This window comes from Pteropus alecto, unplaced genomic scaffold (genome assembly GCF_000325575.1).
Source record: "Pteropus alecto unplaced genomic scaffold, ASM32557v1 scaffold7, whole genome shotgun sequence".
Lineage (NCBI taxonomy): Eukaryota > Metazoa > Chordata > Mammalia > Chiroptera > Pteropodidae > Pteropus > Pteropus alecto.
Window position 1 is genome coordinate 21,516,846 of NW_006494614.1, and position 21,170 is coordinate 21,538,015.

General features: G+C 33.4%; 1 protein-coding gene across 1 annotated transcript in view; it reads right to left on the reverse strand.

Moving 5' to 3' along the window:
* The window catches only part of RIMS1 (regulating synaptic membrane exocytosis 1), a 416,356-nt gene that overhangs the window by 47,316 nt on the left and 347,870 nt on the right, over positions 1–21,170 (reverse strand). Inside the window, 1 exon segment of the mRNA XM_025042852.1 lies at positions 6,976–7,211. Coding sequence (XP_024898620.1) covers positions 6,976–7,211 — 236 coding nt within the window.

Consider the following 21,170-nt stretch of genomic DNA (forward strand, 5'->3'; position numbering starts at 1 on the left):
GGAAAGAGCCATCTTTCCCTTTCTCTAAGAATAACCTTGTGCCCTTCAATGACCCTCAGTGTTCTCTGAGACTTTGCTCCATTAATTAAAATTCTTTATAGTACATCTTTATATCTCTTCATCTAGAGGTGCTCTTTCCACATTTCATCTTGGAAAAAAGCTCAGACTCCCTTTACTCTGGTAAGTGTGCGTGTGTGCGTGTGCACATACACATGCACGCACATGCACACACACGCACTTTATTTACTCCTAGTATCCCCTCAATTACAGTCTGGTACATAAAACATGCTTAATAAATGTTGGTAGAATACAAAAATGAGTTTACACTTGATCTCTTTCCTTTCTAATGTTTTCTGAAGTCAATAATTGCCTCTGTTTATCCATCTTTCCAGCCCTAGACTTATCCATCTGAATAGACTTTAGGATGGTGGGAGAAGCCTCCCTCTATTCCACTGCAGACCCTCTAGTCCCATCCTCTTGAGCTCCTACCCACAGTCTCTGCTGTCCTAGATTCTCCCACCCATAACAAAAGCCCCTTCCCAAATCCAATGCGGGGGTAGTTTTTAAATAGCGGGGGGCTGAGACGATGGTTAGAGAGAAAAAGCTGAAATGAATGAGAAAAGAGAGATGGGAATGGGCTCCAGCCCATGTTGTACCTTGTCCCACACTTGATGCACACTCTATGCTCATCTTGTCCTCACTGGTCTATCTCAATTTTAGGTCAGGAATAATCCTTCAGTCATCCCCCAATCCAATGGTCTGTTCTTATTCCCTAGCCTCTTCACTCCTTCTGTAGAATCGACCAGCCTCTCTTTAAAATTCTCTCCTTTCTTTGAGACTCTGTCTCCCCTCCTCTTTGCTCACTCTTTTTCTGGATCCTGCCCCCTACCCATAAAATTCTCTCTTCTTCCCTCACTAGTTGTTCCTGAAAGCAAGCATTTCACCTTGTCTTCTGTTGATTCCACATTCAGGTCATTCCTTTTTCTGAATAAGTTCATCCCTTTCGATTTCCATAGCTACTTCTCTACTTCACTGCCATAATTTTTTGTTTCATCCATTAGTATCAACTTGACCTCCTTGTTTTTGAACTGATTTTGTACTCGTTACTTCCAGTTAAGCATCCAGGATCAGAGCTTTGTTTTTCTATTGTCTTGATTAAAAGTCCGCCATCCAATAGTGAGCAAAGTCCTTTAAAGCAGGAGTCTCCAAAGTCCGTGGCCTGTTAGGAACAGGGCCGCACAGCAGGAGGTGAGCAGCAGACGAGCCAGTGAAGCTTCATTTTTTTTGAAGCTGTTCTCCAATGCTAGCATCTCCACCTCAGCTCCACTTCAGATCATCAGGCATCAGATTCTCATAAGAACACTGGTCCCTGGTGCCAAAAAGGTTGGGCACCGCTGCTTTAAGGGACTTTAAGACCTGCACCCAAACTTTATTTCTAAACTTATTTCCCAATATAGCTTTTTCATATACCTCTACTCCAGCAAAACTGTGTTCATGGGCTGAGATAATTTACTGAAACATACATTTGCTTGTACCTAATATTTTCCTTCTGCTTTCCACAAAATTATTAGACTTTTAATAATTTCTACAAAATTATTTTATGCTTCCTTGCTTCAGTGATTTCTATAAGAAAAGAGGCAGCTGGAAGGTAGCAGTAACTCTTTTTAGTCTTTTGTAAATGCCTGAACAGATAATGCTAAATGTGCCAGATCGGGTGAGAAGGCTTTGCAGGACCTCTAGACTGGGTGGGGCTTGCAGGGACCTAGGCCATGCTCCATGCGCCCTGTTGTAACATGAAAAGAGAAGAATACACCAGAAGCTTTGTGTGACTGAAAGGTATTTTACATAGAGGTTCATATTCTCTGAAACAGAGAGAGTGTACATCATTTTCATGTCACTAAAATTTTTTTGTTTATCTATGTCCATGTGAGATATTTTTTCTTAACAAATATATATCAATTTGCTCATGACAGTAGTCCAAAATTTCTCTCCTTGCAGCAAGTTGACAGTAAAGTCAGAGAGTTTTATCTACCTACAGGAATTCAGAGGGAAAAAAAAAAGATCCTGGTGAATTTTGACATAACAAGGAGCAACTTATAGAGTTAGAAGGTCTTGAGCAGGGCCTTAAAGGATTTGGACAGGGGCAAAAGAAATTTGGATGCTAGAAAAATATTGGAAAGGTACTGAATTTCTATTAATAAAGAAACACAGAAGTGATTTTTTTAGCACATTCTCAGTACATGATGCAATTGACTTAACTATTTGAAAATTATCAGTCTGGCAACATTTCCTATAATTTAATCAGTGTTTTAATCATGAAAAATAATATTAATTTATCTAACAAAGTATCCTCAGCTGTTAATGATATAATAAATAATAACTTTATTAAATAGGTAGAATCCAATTATCTACCAATTCTGCCGGTGCTCTCATCCTGGGAGACGTAGATCCTTGCCTAGTTTTTCTTCCCATTTCATTTGGTAACATGCATAAATGGCACTGGGTTTTATTATGTTCAGCACTTTGCTTGATATTTTCTCATATGGTTCTTTGGTTCATGTTTATTTCAAGTGTGAATGATATCCTTACACCAGGCATGACACTTTTAATTTTAAAATACCATTGTGGCTAGTACAGTTGTTTAATATTATAAAGTAATTTGAGCAATTTGTTTCTATAAAACTTTAGATAATATTTTACATTTATAGATGTTTTCTTCATAAAAGCTAAAAGTTCCAATCAGAAATCGGTCTCACTGGCACAGTGATTACAAGATCTATTCCGAGATGACCTGTCCTCTTGTATTGAGGAGGGTATACAATTAGAATAATTTCAATAATTTTAGGAATGCATGCAGATTTATTTCCCATATCCCAGGGGCATTTTAACATTTAATCAATGTGTTCTTCCTGCTGTCCTGGAAAGTCCTTCCCTGATTTCTTTTTCAATGCTCAGATCTTACCTCTTCAAGAAAGTCTCTCAAGGCTGCACGAGAGAGTAAATTACACTCTTTGCGCTCCCTCTGTACCACTTTGATGCTTGGATAATCGCTCTTTCTGAGCTGTAATATTTATATGTGATTTGCCTTATTATACTGTGACATCCTTGAGAGCAGGGACAATATCTAATTCATTTCTTTAGTACTCCCAGCTCTTAGTCCAGGGCTTGGCATGGTGCTGACCACGTACTAACAACACAGTTGTGCAGTAAATATTTATTGAACTTCATTTCAAACTCTTCTTTTTAGCACAGTGGTTAAGAGTATGAGCTCTAGTACCAGGAAGCCTGGGTTTAAGTTCTGGTCCAAGTACTTGCAATGGGACTTTGGGCAAGTTACTTAATCCCTCTATGCCTTATTTTCTTCAACTTCAAAATGAAAATAATAATAGTTATACTCCACAAATTCATTATAACCAATAAAGGAGTGAAATTATACAGACAAACACATGTACATATATAACTTAAGAGTGCATGGAAAAAGCTCTTGAAATAAGTCTATTATTAGTTTTATTCACTTAGACATATGAATACTTACCATTCTATGATACTTATCGTAATTACCTTACACTAGTAGGTAACTGCAAGGATGTACTTAGGAATGATTCTTTACAGATCTGTGTACCCTTCTCCATAATACCTTCATTTATAAGTGAGGGGGGGATTTGCACTGGTGAAGCATCATAGTCAGCCTATGAGTAAGAGACCAAATCCTCACACTACATCAGTTGTGCTTCTAAACCTGCATTAGTTAAACCTTTCTTCATGCTCTAACGTCCAGCCCTGCTTACTTAGAGCTTCATCAATTTGAAATATGTCTGGATCAGGAGTCTGTTTTTAAAATTTTCCTTTCCTTCACTACTTCACTTTTCAAATTCAGATACTGTTTGCTGAATAGGTTTTTAGCTGTGTGCTTAATTGCTTGAAGGCATTTATCAGCAGTAGCACTAGAGTCACTGGAAACTTTCTTGTTACTTTCCTAGTTAAAAAAATATATTTTAAAAAGTTATTCCTACTTTTGTTGTGAATAAAAAATATGATACAGGGGATTTTAAAATATTAATATTTATAACTGAAACATCCTATAAGAATTTTTAATATGTAATTGAATATCACAGTCAATGATCTTTGTAGTAAATATATATGTGTGCATACATGTGTTTGTGTATAAAATTTACTGCGCTCTTCAATTTGTTGAAATGAAGTTCACTTGATTTTGAACAAAGACTCCTTTGAGCAAACTTATGGCTATAAAAACAAAAACAGAAACATGATGTGTTTAAAATCTATTCTTCTAAAAAGAACTAATTAAAATTCATTTCTAAAAGCTTTGCATTTTCCTGATTATCTGTCATCTGTATGGTAGAGGAGAGAGAACCTGTAAACCAGGATGTATGGAGGTGGATCCCAAAGATGCTCACTATAAGAGAAGTCCTTAAGTCTTTTTTTTTTTTTTAACATTAAACATAATTAAACATTTACATTAAATATGTCCATTCTCTTCTATAGAATACCCAGCTTGTTTTAATATATAAGTAATGATGTTTTCCTCCTCCAAATCTTGGATCAATTGACATTATTAGAAAATATGTCTTAATCTGTGCCCTTGGAGGACCTCCTAAAAAGCCTTGCCAGTCTGAGGTTAATAGTTTTATTTCACAACTAAGACATCTTAATCAACTATACTAGTGTTTCTTAAAATTTGATCAATACCAGATAGTTTTTTTCTGGGATGATGGGCCTTGGGATGAGAGAGTTTAGGAAAAATTTTAAAAATAAAAATAAAATTATTCTATTAGCTATTCTATTAAAACTGTGGTGTTATAGAAAAAAAGGTAAAAATTCAGATTTGTGAAAATACTGAGCTCATTTAAAGTGGGACATCCAAGAGAAGCTGAAGCAATAAAAAAATAAGATTTCTTAGAATGACAAATTCTGAATTTTGGTGAATCTTCACAGGAAAGAGGAAATATAATCATTGATAGAGGAAAAAAATCACTTATAAAAGACAGAAGAGGGAGAAAAATCAGGCAATGCACTAATACAAAGAACAGTGATAACTGAAGTTTGCCAACATTTGTCATTTACTTTAGAAAGATCAAGAAGAATGAGAATAAGTTATCACATAAAAGGTAAAATTATGATGTAGAAAGAAAAACATAAAATTTTATACATGGAAAGTTTATAGGAGGATATCCAGCCTAACCCATAGAAAGATGAAGTCAGAGGTCACTCATTAAGTTACCCTGGGAAAGAATTGTTTTGTTTTTATTTTTGGCTTTTTAATCCAATGTCCTTTTTGTTCCTGTACACTGCAACCTAGTATTTTAAAGTAGGGTATTCCATGCAAGTTACTAACAACGCGACTTTTGGGAAGGTAAATATAATTTGAAATTCAACAATAACCATAACTGGAATAAGTTTAAATTAATAAAACAAAGGGTTGAGTGTTTCAATGATAATCCTTCGAACTATTACAAAGCTGTGCTACAAGTACAGTTCCTATGTAAAATTATTGTTGTGCTTTATTCTAAAAAAAACATTATTCAACTAATGAATGCTAGAGGAGGAACTAACTATTGGGGAAAATGAAAGAGAGAGAGACTGTGTAATATAAGCCTTCTCCGAAACCTGCAGCCTCTCTCACTCATGGGAAATACCAGCTCCATGTGTGATGGAGTACTTTGAAATCTTGTGGTAAAAGGCTTTTATCCACACCTCACACTGTGAAGCATCATTACATCAACGCCAAAAACCAAGAAGCATCACCATCAAAAATAAAACAAAGTAAATAAAACTAATGAAAAATGCCTTCTACTCTGAAGGAAGAAACGTGACCCTAAGGAAGACAAATGATTCTCCTTCACAATAAACAGCTCATCATGGAGACAGATGCTGGCTAATTTATGTTCATTCTAAATCTATGGTTTTCAGAAAAACAAACCTCTGTTTAGATAGAAATAAGCTGTACTTACTAGCTCAATCTCTGAAAGGCTCAAAATTTCCTACCTCTAATTAATTTCTCAATTTGTCAGTAGCATGTGTTATTTTAAATAGGTACTTCTCAGGATGCCAAGTTAACTGTAAAAAGGATTTCGTGCAAGATTTTTTGTTAAAAGTAAATTTTGCGACAAGACTTTTGCTGTTAAGGAACAAAAAATGGAACCAATGGTTATATAACAGGAGCAACAGGTACTGACAACTGATATCAGTTCAATATTTCTCTTACCTTTGGTTTTCCATAGTAGAGCATAGTAATGAATTGCTAATATTATATAATTTTAAAAAGTTTTTTATATTTCATAATACAAAAATAACCATCTTCCCTTCTGCGTTTACTTTTTCCCCCCTAAATACCTTGAGGACATAAAGCTTTTAAGATTTATAAGCGGTAGAAAATTACTTGAAACTCGAATTTGTATTAAACCATTATTCTTTGCACAAATTCACTGACCCATTTTTCTAAAGTAAAAATAACTGCTAGGTTTTTACTTGCATTGAAAATATAACAATTACAGTTCAATTATTATATTCATACAGTACCATAAAAACTCTATTTCAAGTTGCACAACTGACCTTCTTTTATATAAGAATATAGATAGAGCCTAAATTATAAGTAATTATATTATGGAACATTTTGAAAAGGAGAATCCTGTTGCTTTTCTTGCACATAAATCAATTTGGATCTTTAACACTTCTTTGCATTTCCTTGCATCTTTGTAAACATGACTTTAAATTTTGTAACTTAAAGGAAAATATCTGACCACATTACAGATTGACAGAGATGATACCTTGTTAGACAGCTGTACAGAAAAAGAAAAAAACATAGCCATATATATATTTCCAGAGACAGAAGAAACTTCCTTTGCAAAGAAGAATCAATACACTCTACAATCCCATCACAACCATAACATGAAGAATCACTTTTGTCTCTCCAGTAAGAACTTGAGATGTTTAAGTTGAATTTACTGCACTCACCTGTTTGGCTTAGTTGGGATGTGCTTCTACTCCTTCGAGACACTATGGCAACCACTTTGGCACTCAGGCTGGATCTCCTTTTCTTTCCACCTGCTCCAACTGTACCCACAGCCGTGTCTGATTGACTGCCATCATTATGCTCCAGTGTGTACATCTCTCCACTCATACTGGTGCTCTTCGTGATGGCTCTTCCTGAAGTCCCCATCCGTCTGCCTTGCATTTTAGGGGTAAATGAACTATATTTACAAAGTAAAAACATATATGCATCCATAAATTACAGGTCAGCATAATTGAAACTCTAAATCTAATTTAATTTGAACTAATTCAGGCAAACTTTTAGGGGGAAAAGCCAGTTGAGTAGGATTCCTACAGCTATGAGTACTTTAAGATCACACCACTGCCCCCAAATATTTATTAGATGCAGCTTAAAACAATAGCATTTCAACACAGAGGAATCTATACACTTTTTAAAAAAGTGCAACCAAAAAGAAATGCAACCAGTACTATCCATAAAAGGTAAATGTTACTGACCAATTTTGTAAATAGCTACTATGCTACTTTCTAAACAAACAAACAAACAAAAACTTAAAATATTTAAATCAGTGAGTCATATTTACATACATTTGTGAGGGAAAAATATTGTTAAAAATGGATACTCTGAATTTGCCACATGACAAGTTTTAAAAAATGAAAATAGTATCTGTTCTAGTTTCCCTTTGGGATTTCTACTAACAGACACTCCTTTTGCTATCTGGGACTTAGTGAGCCTAGAAAAGACTGCTAACAAGGCAAAAAAATTGCATTTCCCATTTCCTTTTTTTGTCCCCTCTTGTTCTATCTCCTCCACACATTCATCTCATTTTCCTCTTTCAGTGCTTCAAATTCACATGCTCAAGGATGAGACTTTCCTTTTTTTGTTCTTTTCTATCAAAAGTTAATTGTCTATGTTCCCAAATTGTACTAGTATATCATGATAGATTACTGTACTTTTCTCCCAAATGACTAAACCATTATTGAGAATTTCAGGAACCATAAAAGGCTGGTGGAAAAAACAATCCTTTCTACTCGCCAAAATAAATGTAGGTCTGTGAGTTGGGGAGAGGTAAGGCGGACAAGCAGGGAGCTAAAAAAGTTAGGCTTCTTTGGATCTTTTCAATTATCTTGCATGTGCAGCTATATTTTCCACCTAGACTAGCCCTTTTTGTTCCAATAAAGACGTGGCTTGATAATATCTGAAATGTCCCACTTAATTTTATGTTTCCTCAAAATATGTGCAAAAAATTGGCTTTCCTGACCCTTGCCACCATACTGATTTTCTATTTCATGTTTTGACCTACAAAATGTTATAACAGCATATTACAACAGTGATACCATTTAATATGCAAGTTGGAACATATCCTAATATAATTAGAAATGATAAAGCAGAAAGTCTTGGGATCACATAATATATTTGTGGTCACATATATAATGAGTGTTTAAGTAGAAAGGGAAATTATAAAACTATAAAAAAGAAACAAGACTGTTTGGTCCTTAGGACTCCTTCATGGATTGTGAATTGAAAACTGAAACCCTTTTTCTATAGGAATAATTTGGAATTTTTAATCCCTACCTGCATTACTTGAATTGGTCTCCATATCCATAGTCTTTCAATTTATTCTAATCAGCTTTTCATTAACTCAATGTTCTTAAAGCCATTTGCAAATCTGATAATTTTTCTGATAAATATGCATTTTCCACAGTCTTTTTTTCAAAACATTAATGAGGACAGTATTAGATATGACCAGTCCAAAACTACTTCCTGTGGGGTTTATAGTCCTAACTCCAGTGGATTTCTTTCTTAATATAGCAGTCAATTTCTTCTGTGTCTTTACTAATTTATTTGAATGCATTATCTAAATCTACCATCTCTCCTTAAATCTACTCTTATTGCTTCTTATACTTTATACTCGCAGACTTTTGCTGAACAATATGCAGAGATATATGAGGATTTGGTCAATTTCACAGTCGTGATTGTGATCAGTAGTTTTTCCATCTCTCAAACACCTGTGACTGAGAAATCTGTAGTTTTTCCATCTCTCATCAATCTTTTTAGTACACTCCCCACAGTGGTTATCGAAAACTCTTCTGATGATTTTATTTTTATCTTTATAAAGTATGTATAAACTAACATGTATCTTTGTTCTTCCCATTATTCCATATAAATGGAATTCCATTACAACTCTCAATTTGGATTTTATAAGTCATTCCACAAAAATACTATTGTGAAATTTTGTACAATGCTCTTTAGGTTGTGGAGAAGTTTAAAAGTATAGGAAAATGTCTTCTATAATATTTCTATCATAAAAATTTATCCAAGATGATCTAGGAAGATTCAAAAAATTTTTATGGATATTCAATTACAGCAATGAAATATTCTACAATGTAGGCAAGTAAAAATTCGAACAAGAAATTAGGGAAATCTGTAAAGTAAGTTATTACCATTTGGGGGGCAGAATTAAGAAGTTATGCTAAAATAATTTTGTGTATAAATATAATTTTTCCTCAAAAAATAAAATGTTTTGTTTAAAAGCATTCTTATGTAATCTGAGGGCAGTGCATAGTTTCCTAAATAACCTAGAATACCATATGCTCAATGAGAACATGTTGAGATATTTTCAATTCTTCTACCTAATCAAGGGAGAAACTTGGGAGGGGGGGTTCAGATTAATCAGATTAATTTAATTAGTAGTCAGATTAATTTAATAAATGTGAAGGACACTGTTTTAGCGCAAATGTGCTTTATGTTTTCCTATTTCTTAGTCTTTTATTTGTTCTGCTTCCTTTGCCTGCATAATTATTCCTGTCACGTAGGTATGCCCAAATCTTTCAAGATGCACTTTAATGCTTCCTGATTTGTAAACCTTTTTGGAGTCTCTCCAGCATAGTGCCTGTTGTGTCCTAATCCTTAGTTTTCTATTTATACTGGTTATATTAAGATTCTGATATTTTATATCAGCATGCACCTTATGCATCACTAAATCTGTTATAGCACCCTTCTCATTGCTGAGTGAATTGATGATTTATGAGCATGAAGTACAAAAATTAGTGACTACCTATGAATATATAAATAGCCCGAGAATATCCATCTTCAAAAATCAAACAAATATCCCTCCTTTCTTCTTTGATATTCCTCTCCTTCTAGCTACTGACTTTTTGCTGAAAAATCTCAAGGAATTTTCTGTATGTCCTCTCTTTCTATTCTGTTCTGAACTAATCTCAATCAGACTTTGTCCTTACCACTTTACCAAAACTGCCTTTTATCAAAGTCACCCATGACTCCACATCACAAAATCCTATCATTTCTCAGTCCTAATCCTTTTGACCTTTCAATACATCGTACATTTGATAAAGCATTTGACTCATTTGATCTTGAAACACTTTATTTATGGACTTTCCTACCTAGTGCCTCACTGGAAAGACCTTTATCCTCTTTCATCACTAGATACTGCAGTTCTTCAGTGCCTCTGACCCCTATTCTTCCATATGAGACTAACTCCCTGCATATCGCCTCTATTCTCAGGCTTTACATGTTATCTATATGCTGCAGATTCCAATTTTCCTACACCTTTCACTCAGCCCTGAACTCCAGATTTATTTATCTAGTTGTCAACTGACATCTTTGCTTCACTATGTCCAAGAAAACTCTCAAAAATGTGTTCAACCCAACCCAAAGCAGTCCCTCTCCTCTCTAATCTTCCATATCACATTAAAGACACCCTTAGCCCAATGGCTCAGAATAATAATTTCTGCTTTCTGTTAAGAAAAAAAAAAATTAAACTTAGAATTGAGACTAAAAACAAAAAGGTTGTCTTATCTTTTAATTAGCATTATCTAACAAGCCCACCTAAGGATCATTTAACATTCTAGGGAAACATAACATTTTTGACTTCCTATTTATTCTTATAATAATAATGGTCCAAACATTTTACAACTCTGTAAGTTATATGCTAACTTGAGTAAAATTGACAAAGAGTAAATGAATATTATTTAGTAGAGAGGATAACCCCAAAAGTATGGTTTTATTTACCGAGCGAACATTATTCAGTTCTGAATCTAACTTAATAATCTTATTCCTTTCAACATTTTACCCCCATCCCCCAATGACTATATATGTGCATATACAAATATATGAGTTTCTTCGATTATCTTTGAAACCAGTTATATTGATTTTCTCAATAATGAGTTAAAACTTCAACATTTGCTATCTATTTTTCTTATAATTATGTTTTAATTTCAAAAATTATGTTTTGATAGTTTCTAAGTCCTATCAAAATGCCCTAATGGAATCACTGCTGAAGCCAATTAATCTGTATTGTCCAAGCAGGCCAATTCATGGACTCTTTAAGCCCAAGGACGCCTTTTCCTACCTCTTAGATTTAATATCGAATGCCAATAGAGCATTACTTTCAGTTTCTGTTACTCTGTTTCCTTTTTTTCTTACTCTGGTTTTCTGTTCATTCATTTTGTTTATTTCTATTTTTGGTCAAATTGGCTCCTATTTTGCTTTGCTTGTGAGAATAATACATTCCTCACTAGTGACAGCAAAGATAGGGAATCTCTGCAGATAAAATCTGTTGGATGGCAGACTGCAGGGATATATTGAAAGTTGGGTGGCAGATGACAGTAAATCTGGTTTGTTAGTCTTTTTTGCATGACCGTCTGTTTGCATGTTACTAAAAGCTCGTATCACTCAAGAAAATATCTTGTAAACATTGAAAGAAGAACATCCCTTTAAAGTCTGGGCTTAAGTTTTATGTCAAGTTTGGTCCAATGCTGAGTTGTAAAACTGGAGCTGCTAGCTCTCTTTGCATGTTTACGAATAGTCTTTTATGTTGGTTATACAAATCTCTTTACTTTCTGTGCCCACTATGAATAGCTATCTGGGCAGAGAGAATTTAGATTCCAAGATATCTTAAATTCAACAGAGCTCTTGATCTGATTGATCTATATGGAAAAATAAGTACTTACATAATTCTAATGTAGAAAACTAAAAAATCCCCAGAGAAAAAAGGAACTAAACTTCTAATACTTTGAATATACTTCCTTTTAAAAAATATCTATTCTCAAAAAATTGATAACTCAGAAAAATTTTATTAATATAAGAATCTAAATCCATAATCAAAGTGAATTCTTGGAGCTGTTAAACTTGGCTTGAAAACAGCCTCATGAAAACTACATTGTGATGCCATTTTACATATACTAGGATAGCTATAATAAAAAAGAGATCATAATAAATGTTGAAAGTCTGGAGAAGCTGAAACCCTCATACATTGCTAGTGGGAATGTAAAACAATATACCTCCTTTGAAAAACAATTTGGCAGTTTAGTTAAACTTAAACATTGTTAAACTTTCAGTTACCACACGACCCAGCAATTCCATTCCTACGTACATACTCAAGAGAACTGAAAATATATATTCACATAAACATTTACTTATGAATATTCATAGCAATATTATTCATAACAGTAAAAAAGAGAAAACAACCCAAACATCCATCAGCTGATGAATGGCGAAACAAAATGAGGTACATCCATATACTGGAATATTATCAACCACAAAAACAATGAACATGAAGTTGAAAACATTATAGTACATGAAAGAAGCCAGAAACAAAAGGCTATATATTGTATGATTTCATTTAAAAAAAGTCCAGTAGTCAAGTCCATAGAGACATAATGTACATTAGTGGTTGCCAGGGGCTAGAGGAGAGGGGAAAGAGGGGAGACTACTGGGTACAGGTTTCTTTTGGGGGATGATAAAAATGACCTGGAATTAGATAGCTGTGATAGTTGCACAATAATAAATATACTAAACCCCACGAAATTGTAAAATTTAACAGAGTGAATTGTATGGTATGTGAATTATATCTGACATATGAAATGAAGAGAGTAGAGGACAGAACTAGGGTGGGTGATACCCACTAAATTTGAAAGCTTTTTCTATAGTTTATAATTTAAGGATGTGGTTGTCTCCTAGTTTTATGGTAGATGAAGTTTTTAGTCTCTTTCTTGCAAAATTTGGGTAGTTTTCAGTTGGGACTCATAGAAGAATAAAACCATCTGTGTAATTGTCAGTCTGCGATCATGAGTTCTATTTAGGAAGTAAAATCCATAAGACTTGATGACTCACTTGAACATGCATTCTCAACGGGACGGTTATGCCCCTAAAGGGTGATAACTGGTTCTTGGTGAAGGTAGGTTGATAATGTAATTGTTTGTGCTCTGCACAGCCACAGTATATAGAGATACAGTATATTTGTGATATTAAAATGTCATGTGGGGAGGTCAATTTGGAAAAGAATATCTAAAAGCCTCCTCCTTAGGGGTTTGATAATGATAAAAAGATTGAGAAAATATAAGGAGGATTAGGGGAAAGTTAAAAATTAGGGTGGCTTCTAGTTTTCTGATTTGAGAACTACGTGGAAAAAATATAATTACTCTGTTCAAATACTAAATAAACCAATATTTAAAAATATTTCTTCTAAGAAATGTTTTAGAAATAAAATAACTACAAGTGGTCCGTTAAACATATATATCCTCATGTATTCCAGTCTATTCTGAATGCAATTAAATATATGTGCATACATACACATACACACACCACACACTGAAAGTTGGTGTATATACCAAAACATTAGAAAATAATCTCTCATATCATGTAGGAACCATGAAATTGTATGAGTCACAAATGATAGTCATAAACCTGAAGATGGATACACACCAATGATTTCTTGATATATGTTATTTTATTTTACAAAGGAACAAACACAACTAATTACTTTGAATGACTGAGATAACTTAGAAAATATTTCCACTAATTACAGGACACTAACATATATGGCTTCTCAAGAATCCTTCAATGTCTATATTTTCTTGATTCATTATACTGGATATATAGTATGTTTTCAATTAGCAAGTTTTAATTAATACATATTCGGTTATTGTGTCTATGCTTTAAAATGACCTAGTTGAAATCAAGGTAATCATTTAATAACGAGTAAAAAAACATAGCTCTAAATGATTTTCTAAACATATAAAAAGTGCTGAAATAAAAAAATCTTTAAAGTTTTTACCATATATTGTTTTAAGTTTAACAAATAACAAGAGTAGTATGGAATCTGTTAATTGCACAAGCTGAAGCAATGAACTTGAAAATAAAATATCCTTCTAAGTAATATGTACCATACTATGTAAAGCAAAAATGCTAAAACAGCAATAACAAGTACTTCTTCTACTTTATATATCAAGTGTACAATTAATACACAAATATACCATAAGAAAACAGACCAACGAAGCCCAATATAAACTAGCCTACAGGTTTTACTTTTCTTTGAAATTATATTGTTTTCTTAATGTACTAAAGACTTGTTATATATTATGCAACCCTTCAGCCAAATCATGGTAATATCTGAATTAAAAAATAGTTAATAGATAATGAATCTGAACCACAGATCATATTTTAATTTTTTTCTTGCAAATCATGACACCGGAATTTATTGTGCCACATATTTTGGTTCATAATATGCTTTTGAAGCAGTAATAGTCGACTTTCTTTTTTAAAATAAGATATTTCACAGGCCTTCAATTTATAAAACAGATATCAGTAAAACTGCTCCAGTGGAAAGTTTAAGCCTCAGGCCCTGCCATCTAAGTGCTCTCCTTAGCCTTTAGTTTTTTTGTTGTTTCAAACATGTGTCAATGTGACAATTCTAGGAGACAGTAAGGTTCATTAGGACACCAGAAGTCCATGGGTATAACTTTCAAAACTTCCACTGTAATAAACTTGAACTCCTCAGAGCGAACACTAAAATTCATCCAGGTCACCATAAATCGCAATTAAGTGGAAAAATTAAATATTAACAATCAAAATCCAAATTCTGAAAGGCATTGTATAGCATATGGTACTATACATATATCATACTATATGGTAGACAGCTGGCCTGTATAACATGTAAAGATGACTTTTAGAAGTGTAAATTAACTCATTTAATATTTCATATCATGTATGAAGTAACTGAGTTATAATTATAGATCATAACACTACACTTTCAAAGCATTCCGATATATTATTTCATTTTTTATTCTTAACAGTCCTGTGAGGTAGAACTGGCAGGTATGATTCTCAGTTTTTAGATGAATAGAACATATTATTACATATACTTAAAACCACTGAGCTGGGGAAAATGTCTGTCTGTTTTGTACTATATAGTTGGTATCAAGTATAATACCTGCATGTAATAGGCATCCAATAAGGAATGAATGAATGAATGAATAAGCAGAAAAATAAATCAAGCTCTATAGAAATTGAGTACTTGCTAAAACTCTCAGTACAGGTTAGTAGTAGTAACAAAACATACATATACACACACATACATATATACATATATTCATATACATATATACATATACATAAATATACATAAATACTCACATACATGTATATGGTGCCTGAATCTATGTTCAGTCTTTATTTACTACTATATAATATTTAATTTCCTACTATGTAATCGTATTACTTCTCCCTTTTTCGCATCTTCCTATATCTCTTAATTTTTTTATTTTTGCTCAATGTCCTCCATTGTTCTTTTCTGAATCTGAAATTCAGACCTGCTCACTTTCTGGAACTAGTTAACTGCTTATAGCAGATAAAATTATGATAAAAGTAACTGTAGACTGAAGTAATAATACAAGCTTGATAAGAAAAATAGGTAATTTTGGTTATTAATATATGGGAAGCATCTTATAAAAATTAGATATATAGCATATATTTAATATCAACAAAGTAAACACCACAATGAGTCTCTTACAGCTTTACCTTGTATACATTTTGATGTAATCAAATCAAGAATTCAAGCACAGACACATTAAAGTATTTTGGGCATAAAAATAAAATATAAAAATATTTTTTAATAAAAAATAAAAATAAAAAATATTTGGTTAAAATTTTTAGAATAATTCTTCACAGTTTTAAAATTAAGAGTGAACCTCTTTACAGTGACTTGATTTATAATGATTGATCTTAATTCTCTTTCAAAATTATACTTTCATAATTACATGGTAGATTCCAAAGGGCACATTTCCATCAACTCTGACTTAGTGCCAAATACCAGAAAGTCAGTCAATCATGTACCACTCTATAGGAGGCAAAAAAGAAACGCAGAATTCAAAAAATAGCTAAAGATTATAGAGAACTCTGCCAATAACAGATACTTTAAGCATGCTCCTTCAGAGAATACTTGAGTCTGAGTAAGGCCTCCTCGCTATCATTTTCAGCTGTAACACATAACACCTCTTTATATATGTTTACTCCAATCATAAATTTAAAGGCTCTATTTTGACTTGCCACTCTTGTCAGCATCCTGTCTCCCTTTCCAGCAAGTTTTTCTTCTCATCATAAGTTCCTATTTAAGATTGAATATCTTAGTTGTCAAGCTTTACTACTACATCCCACTGGATAAACCTGACAAATGGCTCTGTGCAGCCTAGACTCTAGGTTAGGCTTTGGTATGGATGAAGTGTGGGTGATCTCTCAAACCAGTCAGGCATTTTAAGGGAGAGGCTTTCTTAAGTATTTCCTAGTACATAAGGAAAACTGAGTACTACGACAAACTCATACACTTACATCTAGGGGTTTCTGATTTACTCATTGGATAGTTAGGGCTTTAGAGAAATGAGTACTGTTTCCCATAGTTATATCTCAAAGGTGCAGGACTCAGTATTAGGGTTAGAATGTATTCTTCCTTCCAAAGTGGTCAACCAAGCATCAGAGAGGATGTACAGGCCCCTAATCCCTGGAAGAAGGACCCATTGGGACATAATCAAAAATAAAAAGTAAATATATCAAGTAATTTGTAAAAAGTAATTAATAAAGAGTTGACAGCATGGCAACCTTATGAAGTGCCAAAACTCTAGGATAAAGACATATTTCTTGTCTGTTACTATGACCGTTGGGAAACTTTCTAAATACATTCTGTAGACAACTCGTATTGACGTCTCATGGGAACTTGCCTAAGGTCTAAATCTTCTCCATGGACACATATCTACCTCTCCCTTCAAGATACCCAGACATCTCTGCTCTGAAAATACCATCTCTTTATTGAGATATCTCAGAGAATGGAGCGATAAAGGGTATCGTTTATTATATAATTTGTGCCAAGCATTTGGTGAAGATCTTCCCATCCCCAGAATCCATCTCCTCATCTGCTTTGAGAACTTAAGTGATATGCAAAGGAGGTAAGTCCCAAAGCACCACACATGTAAAACTATGCTCTAAACTCATGCGCTGGGGTTGGGCCCTAAATCCAAGAGTCTTGGTATCCAAGGAAAATTTCTGCCACTATGGACACCTATGTAAAATTAAGTATCAGATTAGATTCCTAATTAGAAGGCTATACGAATATTTTTCTTGTTCCAGTAATTAAATGTAACTACAGCCTTGGCGTAGGGCACAGCTGGGATCTAAGTAAGTGGCAGAAGCTGTAGCGAGTATAATGTTCAAGAATCCTGACTGTACCAGGAGAAAGGGCCTCCTTAAATTTTGCAGATATTTCTCATATGAACATTATCCTCCATCATGTTCCAAAAAATGTCTTATGTGGGTTATGCCTCATATCTCCCACTGTCATAGTTTCAGAAAGGATAAAATATAAAAATCAAGAATATTTTTAACTAAAGAGCTTGAATTTAGATTCATATAGGTAATACAAATAGAAAAAGGCCAACAGAATAAGATCGATGAGTTTACTAACATGACAAAGATTAACTAAAAATATAGTCCATGGATAAACATATGAATATTTAGGTTTAACACAGTAGAGAGGGAGTCATCTTATAGCAAGGAAATATGAATAAATAATTTGTAAGTACTGGAAATATTTTATATCTTTTGCTGAGGGTGGTTAGATTTCAAAATTGAATTTCTCTTCATGAAAATATAAAACAGCAGTTAAGAAAGCTGATGTTTTGGGTTCTATCTTTATATAGTTATCTTAGTATTTTATAACTGTCCACTATAAAGGAAAAAGGTGATAGCTGATCAAGATACACAGTAAGGTAGTAATAATATAACATTTTCTTTCACCTGTGAGATTGAATTGACAAATGGATGGAATGGATGTACCTCAAGAAAATGGTAGCAGTATAATTAGTTGCAAAATATATTTTATTGTTTGATGTAAAACTAACTGTTCTCATCATAATAATTACTTAAATTGTAATATTTGTTGAGCACTAACTATATGTCTAGCAGTGTGCTAAATATTTTATAAAGTATAATTTTAAAATAAAAACAATGAGAAAATATAACAGAATTACAAAATATAAACAAGAAAAATAATCACTCTAAACATAATAAGGAAGATTTTTGAAAACCTGAGTTTGGACAGAAAAGCAAGAGTTTTAACAGTTGATGCCAACTCAGTCAAACTTCCACAGAGAAAAACACGATTTCACCACTAAACATCAGTGGAACTATTTCACAGATTCTCTCTGGAGTCACGCTATAGTATCCATCAATTTGTCTTATTTATTTCTCATCTATCTGGCTGATGAGCAACACAAGGAAACTGTACCTACTGTCTCCTCTCTGTATTTCTCTGAGTTCACCCAACTAAGTTTCAGATGGGGAAAGATTACTTAAAATTTACTGGGAAACTCTGGGCTTCACAGGTCATATCATTTAAGCTATTTCAATGTCGAAATTACGTTTCCTATTTCTCCCTTCAAAAATTTTACTAGTCCTTTAAAGAAGACAGGTTTATAGAGTCGAAAACAACAGCAATAATATAAACCTATGAACTTTAAGAAAGACCTAGATTTTAATGACAGCATCTTTACTTGCTATTCATGGCCTTAGACAAGTTCCTCAAATCTCAGCTACCTTATCTTTAAAATAGAAAGAAACACCTACTTAGAATGGAAATAATCTCTGTAAAATATATTTGATTGTAAAATAAATTAATAGTAGCTACTATTATTTTATAAGCCCCTTACCATACTGTCCACAAAATTCTAATTATTTGTGATGTTGTGATCATTCTTTTAGGTATAGAAATTATTTTGTATCAATCTGTGGAATATCAAGGTTTTATATTAAAGAGTTTTGTTTTGTTTTGTTTTGTTTGCTTTGTTTTGTTCTTTCGTTTGTCAGTGACCTGTACTGGACACTCCTCCCATTTAAATTTTTAGGGCCATAGGTATTTGCTCCTGTTCAGCTTGATGTGCGTGGTATCCTGTGTTCTTGGCCATTGCTGACTGAATCAAACACTGGAATCTGAGTCAAAAGCAGCTCGGAGGGCAGGCTTGCAGCCTGTACACTGTCCTGGTGTGGGAGCTCTGATTACAGAATGCTCATTCAATGATTACTAAACACGCCCTTAATCGTAGGCCCAGCCATTTTCCCTATTATGCCAACATCCTCTTCCTTCATCTTGGCTGTAATCATCCTTTACTTCTCATATTATTTTTCCATTCCCCAGCTTCCATTCCTCCTGACAACACAAATGGTACCTTCTCTGCCAGAGCGCCTTTCTCTCTTTATTTTCCAGTCCATAGTTCCCTTCACCTTTTCTATCAATGTCCCTGATTGCTATTTTCTGAAGAGCCTTAGATTTTGCATTCACTCCAAAATCCAATTCTCTTTGCCCTGCCCTGGCATTTTCTCTCTAACTTGGGATAAAGTCCCTTGGGCCATAGTTCTTGCTTTTTACACCGACATTTTTTTCTTAATTATTATTTTCATTTTAAATATTACCCTTTAAGTGAGTAAATTTTAAGAAGTCAAGAAAATTGTAACATTAAATATGAGCTTCTATATTTAGCAATGTTGTAGATGATATATTCTGAAAATTCTTTCACTCCCAAATGCCTGGAATTGATGGGGAAATTACAACAAACACTCATTAAGATACAAACTTAAGTTCACAAGAAAGGCAAATCCCTTTAGCGAAAAGGCCAAGAGGAAACTGAAACGGATTGCTAAATGGATTACGAATGTCTTGAGATGTTTTGCAGATGACAGATTTAGAGCAGGCCAGAGAGAAGTTAGGGCTGAAATCCCTCCGTGTGCCAAGATCCCTAAGAACACGGACAAGTGGAGGCCTCACTCTAAGCCCTAAGGGAGCAGCACTAGTGGCATTGCTAAGGCATATATTTCAGGAAGACAGAGAATGCTCCCAAAATGAAGTGCTAATACTCATGAAAAATAATTAGCAAAGAATCTAGAAATTATGTGAGTTGGTTCAAAGCTTTTAAAAAAATAACAGTCAATAATGGGAGAAGGGGAACATACAATTAAAACACTGAAAAAATATCTAAGTGATGGAGGAATTGTTCCAGAACTAAAGCGTACTATAGTAATTTTTTCCCTAGGAGAGAATAGAGGTAATTATTAACTTTAAATTTTTAAATTTATTATTTAACTATATATAAATGTATATATATATTTGAAACACTAAATTAGGTACTAAGATCATAGAAATGCATAATTTCCAGAATAACAGAGGAGAGAAATGAAATAAAAATAATTCAGTTAAAAAACAATGACAAAAGAGGAAAAATAGAAAAAATAAAAAATGTAAAATACTAGAAATAATTTCAAATATATAAGAAATCAAAATAAATGCAAATTGACCTGTTAGCCAATTAAATAATAGAGATTGTCAGACTAAAAGAACCAAAAATCTAAATCTAGCTATATCCTGTTTACGAGATATAACTTAATACATAAAACCACGCAAAGGTTGAAAGTAAAAGGATGCGAACAGTTAGACTGAACATTAAAAAAACAACTTATATTCTCGTATAAGACAAAATAGACTTTAAAGCACAAAAAAATAATATTAGTGATCAAGTGATTCACTACATGATGATGAAAGGGTTAAATTACTAGGCTCTCAATTCTACCTCTATCCCTTATGGGCCATGCGAATTCAATAGGTTGCTACACTTTCATCTTTATTAGTAAAATGAGATTATTAACGGGGCTGTTAATAATCATATTAAAGCAATCATGATATTGCATGTAAACCATCTATCAGAATAGCTGGTACAGAAAAAGTTTCTTAATAAATCAGAATATTTTAATATATTAAAAATATAAGACACATGTTGCATAATTACGGCAAAATTATTAAAGGGACACATTAAATAGGTGAAGT